This window comes from Littorina saxatilis, linkage group LG3, assembly GCF_037325665.1.
Source record: "Littorina saxatilis isolate snail1 linkage group LG3, US_GU_Lsax_2.0, whole genome shotgun sequence".
NCBI lineage: Eukaryota > Metazoa > Mollusca > Gastropoda > Littorinimorpha > Littorinidae > Littorina > Littorina saxatilis.
In genome coordinates this window covers 4,778,883-4,792,607 of record NC_090247.1, presented here as the reverse complement: position 1 = coordinate 4,792,607, position 13,725 = coordinate 4,778,883, and the positions used below count along the sequence as shown (strand labels likewise).

General features: G+C 44.2%; 1 protein-coding gene and 1 long non-coding RNA gene across 2 annotated transcripts in view; one reads left to right on the top strand and one right to left on the bottom strand.

The window, feature by feature from the left end:
* LOC138961456 (uncharacterized) overlaps window positions 1–3,159 on the top strand; it is a 29,153-nt gene extending 25,994 nt beyond the window's left edge. The window contains exons 4-5 of the mRNA XM_070333108.1: window positions 1,429–1,656; window positions 1,862–3,159. Coding sequence (XP_070189209.1) covers window positions 1,429–1,656; window positions 1,862–2,083 — 450 coding nt within the window. The 3' untranslated portion in view covers window positions 2,084–3,159. The remainder of the gene's footprint in view (window positions 1–1,428; window positions 1,657–1,861) is intronic.
* Window positions 1–13,725, bottom strand: part of LOC138961467 (uncharacterized) — a 394,970-nt gene that overhangs the window by 236,986 nt on the left and 144,259 nt on the right. The window lies entirely within an intron of this gene.

Sequence of the window (13,725 nt, the reverse complement as noted above, 5' to 3'; positions counted from 1 at the left end):
TATTGTGTTTTCAGCGTAGCAATAGGGTCCGATATTTAGACGAGACAAGTATGCCGACGAGTCGAAGACGAGTCGCATTATACTTGTTCGGGTCTAGATATCGGACCCTATTGCTACGCTGAAAATATAATAGCGATTATATAGCTGTTCTGACCTTTATTTGTTGTTCCAAACTTACAAAATGACAGTTTTTGCGTCGATGCGTTGATCTCAGGTTTTGATAGCAGACGCCGTTTCTTATGCGCATTAGTTTTGCGCAGGCGCCACACTGACTTTGGAAAAAAACTCGATTTGACAACACAGCTGTTAAACAGCTTTTTATTAGTTCATTCGTATACAACAAAAAGAAGTTTGAGTTTTTTTAATTTTGAACAAGACTACTTATGAAGAAGACCAAAACACAATATCAACGGAGGATAGAAACAACTGAAGAACTAGGATGCAACAAGGGGAGGAAAAGAGAACAGCTAATCCGTACAAAGCGAGCAGACGGCAGCGACGTTTTTAGTTTGGGTGAATGGCATTTATACTTGTCTCGTCATGAAGCGAATTTTTCAACCTCAGTTATAAACGACTACATGAATGTTAGTGCCATGGGTTGTACATCAATACTTCAGAGCGGAAGTGGGGTATTTAGTGTGGAGTTACTAGATAAGAAAAGCCGAATGCGAAAGTTTGTGTCAGTCGCATGGCGATCTTAACAACTTAGTAGAGAACGCTATGGTCAGTCGGCAACTGTGAACTAAGCTCACAGGCACACAAAAACGGCTGTTACGTTTTACTCCCCTGTTTGTACTACATCTTTCGACTTTGGGCATTTTGTGGTGTTTAGGGACAGAAAATAATAGATTTAGTCCTGTTTCATCGGGAAGTTAGCAGAAAAGGGTATTCTATCGACATTTGTAAAGCTGAAAAACATTCCCGAGAAGAATTTCAAGTTGTCAGTGTATGCTGTTGTCGATCAGTAAAACTGACATCGTGTGGTAGGGCCTACAGATGGGTAAACCGGAACCATGCGTCTTTGTTATTCTCAATATGCTTTTGGATATTGGCAAAAATGGCCGACTTCCGTAGCATTATGCTTTGATGATCGGAAGAGACCATCCAATCACAGCCCCCGAATTCCCCCACGTGTCCATCAGAATAGCTATATACGTTGCTAAAATCAGAGACAGACAGACAGAGAGATAAACATAGCCTAACGAAAACTCCAAGACAATTACCCTGACCGCGGACGGCCGGACGGACGGACGGACGCGGGACGGACGGACGGACGCCGGGACGGACGGACGGACGGACGGACGGACAGACAGACAGACAGACAGACAGACAGACAGACAGACTCACAGACAGACAGGCAGACAGACAGACAGAACTCACAACAACAAGAGTTGTGAGCAAATTGTTTCTCTTGTTTGTGCCTCACAGCCCGACGCAGATCTGGAGTACGACATACGGTTCAGAGAACACGCAGCGCGCTTCATGCAGGTTGTCAACTGCGCTATCGAGACCATCGAGCACAGGGACCCGGATGAGATGGACACCATGTTTCACCAGGTCGGGGCTCTTCACATGCACATCGCCGACTTCCAACGCAGCAACTTCAGCGTCTTTAAAGAGGCCCTGCTGCATGTTCTGGCTGAGCAAATTGGACAGGTGTGTGGGTGTGGTGTTGGGGGGGGCTTGCATGTGTGTGTGTGTGTGTGTGTGTGTGTGTGTGTGTGTGTGTGTGTTATTGTCACGCTACTGCTGCCGCTGATGCAGCTGTTATTGTTTGTTTTTGTTGTTGTTGTCGTTGTCGTCGCTGTTGTTGACGTCGTTATTGTTGTGTGTTTAATACTGCGTGTTATGTTTGCCACAGGACAAGTTTAAAGGAGAACTGTTCCGGGCGTGGGACGCAGTGGTCAAGTACATTATTCAGCGTCTTCAGCGCGGCTACATGCAGGCTAAAAGCGAAGCCAGCTGCGATCTCGGTGATCACCGCTCGCAGGACCAGCTGGACACGTGCGATGAACAGTCGGAGGAAACTTCCACCCAAATCATCGAGAGAACTGTTGGCAAAAGTGGAGACAATGTCTCGTGAAAACCTGAAACTCAGGGCACCCTAAACGTACGAGGGCTTTTCACAGAAGTTCGTAGCCTACACATGTACATGAAGGAGGTTAGCTGGAGCTCTTAAACACAAACTGAAAATGTCATCTGGGAAGTCTGAATAGTCATGACCTCACCAGTGGTCAGGATGGCCTACCTGCCACGGCCTGGAAAAAAACACGGACGACATGCAGTGCCAAGCAACACAATATTTCCTTTGAAAAAAACGGGGGGGGGGCTTGAATTGCCAGACAAGTATAAATAAGGGCAATGTGCAGGTTTCGTACTTAGCGCTTGGTTGGAAAATATAGTGTGGACGATGGACTGTTCGCATGAGGAGAAAATAAGATCAACAAAGCTTCAATGAAGTATTTTATTTATTCATTTATCTTGCCCTTGGATAGCTAATTGCACGGAGTGACAGCGCCGGATGCACGTGTCTGTCGTCGCTTCATACTGACAGCGTTAGGATTCTGCAGCATTATCTGCAACAACTTACAATCACAAGTTGGGTCATACCCGTGTCGATGAAATAGACTGTTGTGAAAAGTGAATACCCTTGCTTTCAGTGAGTCAAACTTTCCTAAGAACAGTCACAAGCGATCGAGGGCTGTGTCTGAAACATGTGGACAGGGGACACGTGTAGAAAGCTTGCCTCACTTAAAGCAAGAGTATGCACTCTTTCACAACCCATACAAAGAAGACAACGTTTCCAAACTTCGTCCATTCGAGAAGTTAACAGTGTTCCAGATCCAACGGATCTGTTGCAACTAAAGGTGTCAAACTTGACCAACAACGAGAATCGGTGTAATGTGTTGAAACTGAGGCAAAATTGTAGTGAAAAGCGATAATTCATTATTTTGTCTTTAAGAGCACATGTATAAGTTTATCTTGTTTGTGCTCCTTCGTTAAAACTTCTTTTTTTGTCATGGCTTTGTAAATGTGTATTTGAAAATAAAACACTGTTTAAACCAAAAGCGATAAAGTGGACTTTAAAATACTGTACGATGAATTCCGTGAACAGTATTCGTATGCTCGATCAAGGGACATAACCCGGAGTGTTAATGGACAGAGCACTGCACGCACGACGCATCCGTGGTTTGTTGCAGGCACACACTAATAAGGCCACACAAAAAAATAGGTGTGGTTACGGTAACATAGCCAAAAAAAATAGGGTAGGTAGGTAGGCAATCACTTTTTTTTTTTTAACTTTTTTTTCTAATGTGTACAAATTAAACCTACTTGACAGGGAAATAAGTGTGCGACTCGGGCGCTTTCGCTTTCATTGCGTTTTTAGCACTGGGTTGGGGTTTTTTTGACAAATGTAATAAAAAGTTATAGGATCGGCCCCTAAAATTAGGGTAGGTCGGGTTACCGTAACCACACCTATTTTCTTTTTAGGCCTAATGTGCGCATCTGAGAAAAAGAGATACACACATACACACACGCAAGGACACACGCAAGGACACACACACACACACACACACACACACACACACACACACACACACACACATGATAATAATTGCAGTTGTTACAATTATCACCATTGATCAACTGTCTCTTCTCCTCCTTTGCGAAGACGAGCGCCACGAGACAGGCTGTCAGTAAGATCTTCATGGTGGACATTGCACGTTCCACGCGGGGGCAGACATTGAAATAATTGTTACTTTTAATACAATGAAAAAGGCGTATAAAGGATACCTTTAATGAAATATGCATGACCTTAACTTACCAGAACACAATACAAAAAATAAAAAAATTAAAAAAACAAAAAAAACATGTGCCTTCATACAAAAGTAGACTACGTAAGCGCCTTCTATTTCATTTTATTGTAACGATAAATTTTTTACTCCATTTTTGAATCGCTATGAGCCCGACCAAAAAAAGAAACGTACAGATAAGAATGTGCAATGTTGTGAAGTCAAACAAGAAGTGTATATAAAAAAACAAGCCGCGTAAGGCGAAAATACAATATTTAGTCAAGTAGCTGTCGAACTCACAGAATGAAACTGAACGCAGCAAGACCGTATACTCGTAGCATCGTCACTCCACCGCCCGTGGCAAAGGAAGAAGAGCGGGGTATTCGTTGCGCTGAGAAGGATAGCACGCTTTTCTGTACCTCTCTTCGTTTTAACTTTCTGAGCGTGTTTTTAATCCAAACATATCATATCTATATATTTTTGGAATCAGGAACCGACAAGGAATAAGATGAAAGTGTTTTTAAATTGATTTCGAAAAAAAAATTTGATAATAATTTTTATATATTTAATTTTCAGAGCTTGTTTTTAATCGGAATATAACATATTTATATGTTTTTGGAATCAGCAAATGATGGAGAATAAGATAAACGTAAATTTGGATCGTTTTATAAACTTTTATTTTTTTTTACAATTTTCCGATTTTTAATGACCAAAGTCATTAATTAATTTTTAAGCCACCACGCTGAAATGCAATACCGAACCCCGGGCTTCGTCGAAGATTACTTGACCAAAATTTCAACCAATTTGGTTGAAAAATGAGGGCGTGACAGTGCCGCCTCAACTTTCACGAAAAGCCGGATATGACGTCATCAAAGACATTTATGAAAAAAATGAAAAAAACGTTCGGGGATTTCATACCCAGGAACTCTCATGTCAAATTTCATAAAGATCGGTCCAGTAGTTTAGTCTGAATCGCTCTACACACACACACAGACACACACACACACACACGCACACACACACACACATACGCACATACACCACGACCCTCGTTTCGATTCCCCCTCGATGTTAAAATATTTAGTCAAAACTTGACTAAATATAAAAAGAGCACTTTAGAGCTTTTGTGATTAACTCGTTTCCTTTATTGCTTGCAAAGTTGTGTCACACTAACGTACGCATACACACATCATTATATTATCAAAATGACTGTGCCCAATTATCCGTCGCACTTTTAAACGCTCATGCGCGCTTTACTTTGCTTGTAAATTGATTTGGCTCAAATCTGGTTTGAACTTGGACATACTTATGGCGAATCCGCGTGCTGAAACTGATCCAGAAGAAACACTTATTGATAAGGCCAACAAAAAAAAAAGGTCTGTTTACGGTAACATAGGGTGAAAAAATAGGGTCGGTAGGTCGGCTTTTCTTTTCTTTTTTTTTTTCCATTTTTTTTTTTCTCCCCTCTCTATGATGTTTCACAGTTCATTTCTTCTCATCAATCCCTGTTTTTGCCCAACATAACTATAAACAGTACTTTGAGCTTACCTCCCTTCTGTCGTCTGCTGTTTGAGCGCAAACAGCTCTATTTTGGATGCTTTTTTTTTTTTTTTCAGACAATCCAAAAAAAAGATGATTAGGGTCGGGCCTAAAAACTAGGGTCGGTCGGGTTACCGTAAACAGACCTATTGTTTTTTTGGCCTAATGTCCGGAGCTACAATAGAGATAGAGCGCGTTTGACCGCTCTTCAGTACGGCGAGGAGTTTTCGAATTAAGCACGATAGGGCGTGGGTTGCAGTATTCGACCCACGTTACGTCACATCGTTTCGGAGTAGCGTAGTAGTTAGTGCGCTTGCCTCTCACGCTGGAGTTCCGGATTCGAGTCGATCTATCTTGACGATATGGTCTTTGTGTGGCTTTTAGGCTAACTGTTTACCCGTGTGTGCGGTGTATGTGTTTTATTTGTTTAGTATACATGTGTGTTTGTGTGTGTGGTGCGTGCGTGCGTGCATGCGTGCGTGCGTGTTTTAATTTTTTTAACTTAACTGTAGAGCGCTTGCGGGTGTTATCGGGATTTTCGCTATACAAAAAAAAAAAAAAAAAAAAAAAAGGGATGTAACGGGTAACTGACCCAATTCCGGGAAAGGTGACAGCAGCAAGAGAGATGAGATTGGCATCGGCCTCAGCATTGCCAGGCAATCGCTAAGACCACAACCGACCCTGTGAATAGCATTAACGGACGGGTCAAACGCTGATGTCACACACACACACACACACACACACACACACACACACACACACACACACACACACACACACACACTCACACACACACACACACACACACACCAATCATACACACAAACACACACACACATGCGTGTGCTAAAGAGCACGTAGGCACATACAATTCTCTCTCTCTCTCTCTCTCTCTCTCTCTCTCTCTCTCTCTCTCTCTCTCTCTCTCTCTCTCTCTCTCTCTCTCTCTCTCTCTCTCTTTATCTTTATCTTCAGTACAGCATGGATGAAAAGTGTAAAGGACATTGTCAATCCAGGTATTTGTATGCCGCCTGCTTGCTTTTTGTCTGCAACTATGTTTAGTAGTTTAGTTTTGTAATGATTTTCCAACATATCAACATTGCAGTCTGCATTTTAACTGGTTAATGTCGAACATTAGTATTATTTTATTCAAGACCAACACGCGTAAATCAGTTCAGTCTAGCCTCAGGAGCATCTTCTCTGGTAGTGGTCGTAGACTTCCAAGCCGCCTTCAGGATACCACGTGGTGTTTGGTGCCAGAGCGGTAACATTGTATCGGAAAGTCCCTCGTACCGCGGCCCCGGTGTAGGATCCGGTCCGGTCCCCCCTCTGAAGTAGTCCCCCGGGGGACCAATTCGTGGCAAAAACTGCTCTATAATGGTCCCCCCTTAGACATCCAGCCTCGTTTTTCTTGTTACAATGTTAGTAATGTTACCAGCAATTTCAGAGAAAAGAAAGGAAAGAATCAGAGACTGGTTTCATTTCTTCTTATTAGTATTTATTTATTATTCATTTTATTTCATGTGATTTTTCTTTTGAACGGCATTATAAATCAGATCTATTTTATTTTCTGCAAAATATAGTCAAACAAAGAGATTGCTGTCTGTACACTACATAATACCGGACGAAGATATAGATTGAAAATGGCTTGAATGCCTAAGAAAAACGAGGCTGGATGTCCAAGGGGGGACCATTATAGAGCAGTTTTTGCCACGAATTGGTCCCCCGGGGGACTACTTCAGAGGGGGTACCGGACCGGATCCTACACCGGGATGTCTTCCTCTTCCAAAAACACCCTTAGTCCTACCACGTAAGAACTTGCCGCTCCTCGCTTGGCCTCTACATGAAATCTTCCTGTTTTTGCTCTCTGTGCATTTCTTTGCGATAATGTTGGCGACACGGAACCTTCGAAGAACTTTCGTCCCCACGAAATGTTCCTTCAATTTCTAACAGGTCTTCAATCAATCAATATGAGGCTTATATCGCGCGTATTCCGAGGGTACAGTTCTAAGCGCAGGGATTTATTTAATCTTTTTTTTTTAAATTTTAAACATTTTTTTATGCAATTTATATCGCGCACATATTCAAGGCGCAGGGATTTATTTATGCCGTGTGAGATGGAATGTTTTTACACAATACATCACGCATTCACATCGGCCAGCAGATCGCAGCCATTTCGGCGCATATCCTACTTTTCACGGCCTATTATTCCAAGTCACACGGGTATTTTGGTGGACATTTTTATCTATGCCTATACAATTTTGCCAGGAAAGACCCTTTTGTCAATCGTGGGATCTTTAACATGCACACCCCAATGTAGTGTACACGAAGGGACCTCGGTTTTTCGTCTCATCCGAAAGACTAGCACTTGAACCCACCACCTAGGTTAGGAAAGGGGGGAGAAAATTGCTAACGCCCTGACCCCGGGTCGAACTCGCAACCTCTCGCTTCCGAGCGCAAGTGCGTTACCACTCGGCCACCCAGTCCTACTAGGTCTTGCGCTTGCTGGACATTGTGGGATGACAAGGGACCTTCCTCGCCATGAAGCCTTCCCTCATCTGCAAACAGTACTGACGAGGGACCTTCCTCGCCATGAAGCCTTCCCTCATCTGCAAACAGTAGTGACGAGGGACCTTCCTCGCCATGAAGCCTTCCCTCATCTGCAAACAGTAGTGACGAGGGACCTTCCTCGCCATGAAGCCTTCCCTCATCTGCAAACAGTAGTGACGAGGGACCTTCCTCGCCATGAAGCCTTCCCTCATCTGCAAACAGTAGTGACGAGGGACCGTCCTCGCCATGAAGCCTTCCCTCATCTGCAAACAGTAGTGACGAGGGACCTTCCTCGCCATGAAGCCTTCCCTCATCTGCAAACAGTACTGACGAGGGACCTTCCTCGCCATGAAGCCTTCCCTCATCTGCAAACAGTAGTGACGAGGGACCTTCCTCGCCATGAAGCCTTCCCTCATCTGCAAACAGTAGTGACGAGGGACCTTCCTCGCCATGAAGCCTTCCCTCATCTGCAAAAAGTAGTGACGAGGGACTGTATTTTCTGCTTAATCTTCTATCTGTCTCCATCCCGACACCTCTTCGTGAGACAACTGAAGTCTTACGAACCCCCCCCCCCCCCCCCTTTGTTAGCTACATGACCGTGTTTGCTGAAAACAAAATGTTCAGCCGTTGACAAACGACCATCCTCCCCGCGGCGGTTCCCTTCATTTGTTGGAACATCTTTATGAGTCTGGTGTGAAAGAGAACTTCTTCGTTTGTCTCCGTGAATCCTCCCTGCGTCTCAGTGCGGCCAGGCGAAGCCGCGGGGCTGCGGGAGTCGATGCCTGGTCGTTGGATAAGGGGTTGTTCCAGCGTCGTCTAACCTTTCTGTGATGCGTGCGTGGGTGTGCGTGTGTATGAGTGTGTCTCTTTATATCTGCCGGTGTCAAGGTTCTGTGAATTGAAGCGCGTATGTCACGGGAAGGACATCAGTGATGCGCTTTCATTTTAGCCCAGGCTGACCCTGACACAGTGACACAGAGCCCAGGCTGACCCTGACATACCTGACCACAGTGACACAGAGCCCAGGCTGACCCTGACCACAGTGACACAGAGCCATGGCCGAGGAAGCTTTGCATCAAGAATTTGTCCTGTCCTGTCCAGTGGTCAGAATGTTTCAAAGGCGAGTGTCTCTGTTCCCCCGGTTACTTCTACAGTGACCACAACAGGACCTGCACCATAATGTGTGTGTGTGTGTGTGTGTGTGTGTGTGTGCGTGTGTGTGCCACAGTCTGTATATGTGTGTGTGTGTGTGTGTGTGTGTGTCACTGTCTGTATGTGTGTGTGTGTGGGGGGGGAGTACACACACACACACACACTGATTTTATTTGACCACATAATTATGTGATAACATTCATCAAATTGCAACAAGTATTCCGTTTCCTTTCAAAAGATAGCGATAGTAAAACTGATAGTCTGCCGATCGACACAAACAGCCAAGGATGTTCAAGTTCGCCTATTCTAATCAAAGCTCGATTTGGAAAGGCAGCAAGCAACTTGCTCTCGCCGAAAAAAATGACGCGAAAAAGTCTTTGACAAACAAACACCCTCCTTTTCCTTCTTTCGTTTCTCTCTATCGATCATAGTCTAGAGCACAATGCAGGTTGCATCTATTAACATAGTGTTTTCGATGTCAAATGTTCACCAACGGTAACCCCACTATGGTTCTCTTCCGTTCAGAATGCACAGAATCCGACCTCAAGCCAGTTTTCATCAAGTACCGCAACAGCCCCCCAGAGGAGACTACATCGACTACCTCATCACCAAGTCGCCCGCACAATGTCTAGAAGCCTGTCGCAACCTCACAGACTGTGTCTCCATCATCTACTACCATTTTCCCAACCGAACAACAACAACCCCCTATCCATCGCCCAGGCATCGACTCCCACAGCTCCGTGGCTCCGCCAAAACACAGAAGCAGGGAGGATTCACAAAGAAGTAAGCCTGCCAACTTCTTTTCCAAGCTCTCATCAGACTTGATCTTCTTGATCTTGATGGTTACGCTGCTGGGTACCAGGAGACTGGCATAAATGCAGGGGGGGGGAGAGTGCGGCAGCCTAATGGTGGTGGACGGCTGCTAGCTTGGCTTTAAAGATGCCAATGCTTTTGGAGGTTACAATATTCAGGCATGTTCCGCCGAATTTTTTTTTTGTTCCGCCGAAAATGCAAAAGTGTCCGCCGAAAAAATAAAGGGGGGAGGCACACAAAAAAAGCACCGGTTACTTTGGCCTTTGCGCAAAAGCCCGCGAAAACTTTCCGTACTTTGTTCACGCACTGCTACCGCCCGCCTCAGTTATTGAACTATTATGTTTGAAAGTAAACCAGATTGCACAGATTGTGTTACAAGTTACATTTTCCTGTTTGTCTCAACAGATAATTTTTGTTACAAATTTAAACCATATACATAATACATGTAAGCAAAATTTGGTACATTTTTGTACTAAAAACTCTGATTCTAAAAACAGAATTTAATGGCAAACTTGGAGCTCAGATGACACCAGATTGCACCATCTGGGTTCTTTGGAGAAAAAAAATTTCCGGGGGGGCATGCCCCCGGACCCCCCTAGTAAGGCTAGGCGCTTCGCGCCGTCGACTTGACGCTTCGCGTCTTCAGTTATAAATTTTCCGCCTTTTTTACAATTTTCAATTCCCATGCCTGAATATTGTCCTCAAGTAGATTCCAGTCTTGTGCCGTCTTCACAAAAAAGGAGTTCCTAAACTGATCAGTGCGGCCTTGGGGAGAAAAGATGTTCCAGCAAATGAAGGGATGCGTCGTGGAGAGGACGGTAATTTTTCAGCAGCGGAGAATTTCATAGTAAGCGAAGACGGTCGTGTGGCTAACCAAGGGGGATTTCAACGTAAATCAGTCTTCACTTTTTTCGCGAAGAGAAGTCCGGATGGAAAAAGACGGAAGATATCGCGGAGAAGACAGTCCTTCGTCAATCCAGGCTTCATCACGGAGAGAAGTTCAGTTTGCACATGAGGGAAGGCTTCGTGGAGAGGACACGCCCTTGTCGTCCCACAATGTCGAGCAAGCGGAAGACCCAGCAGAGGAAGAGAAAGAGAGAGAGAGAGAGACACTATGCCATGTGGACTGGGTGGCCGAGTGGTAACGCACTTGCGCTCGGAAGCGAGAGGTTGCGAGTTCGACCCTGGGTCAGGGCGTTAGCAATTTTCTCCCCCCTTTCCTAACCTAGGTGGTGGGTTCAAGTGCTAGTCTTTCGGATGAGACGAAAAACCGAGGTCCCTTCGTGTACACTGCATTGGGGTGTGCACGTTAAAGATCCCACGATTGACAAAAGGGTCTTTCCTGGCAAAATACATAGATAAAAATGTCCACCAACATACCCGTGTGACTTGGAATAATAGGCCGTGAAAAGTAGGATATGCGCCGAAATGGCTGCGATCTGCTGGCCGATGTGAATGCGTGATGTATTGTGTAAAAAAAAAATTCCATCTCACACGGCATAAATAAATCCCTGCGCCTTGAATATGTGCGCGATATAAATTGCATAAAATAAAAAAATATAAAAATAAAAAAATCCCTGCGCTTAGAACTGTACCCACGGAATACGCGCGATATAAGCCTCATATTGATTGATTGATTGAAATTTCGTGGAGATGAAAGCTCATCTCGGGTTACGTCTGCAACATTCTCACAGAGAAATGTACAGAGAGCAAAAGCAGGGAGATTTCACGTAGAGGCCAAAAGAGGAGAGGCGAGTTCTCACGATGAAGTAAGCATGCCATTGGAAGCGGAATACATGATTGGACTGTATGGGGGATACTGCATCAGATACAACATTACCGCTCTGGCACCAAACACCACGTGGTATCCTGAAAGCTTGGGAGTCTACGACCACAACCAGCGGAGATGCTTCTGAGACTCTCGACTGATTTATGTGTGTCAGTGTCAAAGTTTTTATATATGTTTAGAAGAAAAAAAAATTGTTTAAAAATGATCTGATGTGATTGAGATATACCAGTTACAGTGAAGACTGAAATTGTAAAGATTGAAGCCAATCTGACAGGAGTAACATTGCAAAACTGACCAAAATATCACTCCAACACAAACACCTCCATACTCATGCACGCACGCACACACAAGCGCCCAAACAACAAATACACTGGATTAACAATTGTCCTTTTTGCTTTCCCTTTGTTTCTTGAAAGTTCGTTTCTCCAGAGAATGGAGAGAGAGAGAGAGAAAAAGAGAGAGAGAGAGAGAGAGAGAGAGAGAGAGAGTTTCTTGAAAGTTCATTTCTCCAGAGAGAGAGAGAGAGAGAGAGAGAGAGAGTTTGTTTGTTTGTTTGCTTAATGCCCAGCCGACCACAAAGGGCCATATCAGGGCGGTGCTGCTTTGACATATAACGTGTGCCACACACAAGACAGAAGTCGCAGCACAGGCTTCATGTCTCACACAGTCACATTATTCTGACACAGGACCAACCAGTCCTAGCACTAACCCCATAATGCCAGACGCCTGGCGGAGCAGCCACTAGATTGCCAATTTTAAAGTCATGGGTATGACCCGGCCGGGGTTCGAACCCAAGACCTCCCGATCACGGGGCGGACGCCTTACTACTAGGCCAACCGTGCCGGTAGAGAGAGAGAGAGAGAGAGAGAGAGAGAGAGAGAGAGAGAGAGAGAGAGACACTATGCCATGTGGGACTAACAAAATGAAAGGGACACTAAGAGCAAGATATTGCAACACAACAACACACACACACATGCATACACGCACACACATACATGTACAACATATCAGTAACAAGGTTTTTTTTCAATGTCATTGTTATACTTTTTTTTTTATTGTTCGATCAGCCTGCACATCATTCAGTACTGGGAAGTTAATGTCAATAAAACAATGATTAAAAATGATCACTCACTCACACCCATGCATACAAACAACAAAAAATAAGGCTACAGCAAACAATCGAAATCTCATCGCACATTCCTAACATAAGCCACCCATTCTTCCCAATCCTCATGCGAACCAAGAAGTGCTTTACAGGTGCCACCCTTATCATGGAAGCTATTTACAGGTGCCACCCTTATCATGGAAGCTATTTACAGGTGCCACCCTTATCATGGAAGCTATCATGTACACAAGCTCAAAACTGCCCACGGTTTTTCATGACACAACAGCATCCTTCCACTGACTTGGGCATTTAACAGAAATCACCAAGAAGGGACTGCATTCTGTGAAGAATGGCAATATTGTTTGCCGAATTTTGTGTGTGGAGAAAATAAACCCTTCATAAATCGGAAAAATTTGATCAGCAATTCCCTACTCCGCACAGGAAGCCAGGCCGTCGATTTTCCACATGTGTCCAATTGGAAGGATATTGATAGCGAATGTAAAATCCTGGGCTGATCTGAGCCGTGTACTTGATTGTTTAAACGAGAAGGAATGTATCTTTAAACAGCAGCCACCACCTCACCTAACATCCCTCCCTTCAGCATTCCAATTGTCTACAAACTTGATTCCATTCAACAAAACTGCAGGTGCAATCCTTTGATCGATTTTCACGGTTCTTGACATTCAGGCGGTGCAGCAAACTCTTCAATATTCACACAAGTTAACTCGCTCATATTCATGTTCTTTCATTCCCGCAATTTGTCATGCTTCCAGCTTAAGTTCATGTCATATTTACATGGTGTTAAAAATGTGGGGATAGGGATAAGGAGCAGCTCAAAGGAAACAGAGGCTGATGGTATTGTGAGCTTGTGTTACGAAAAAAAAAAGAAGAAAAAAATGAACACAATGGCAATGAACCATTTTCTGAATGTATGACAAACCTGCCACTCCCACTCCCAGTGTTAGTGATCCATGATTTTTAAG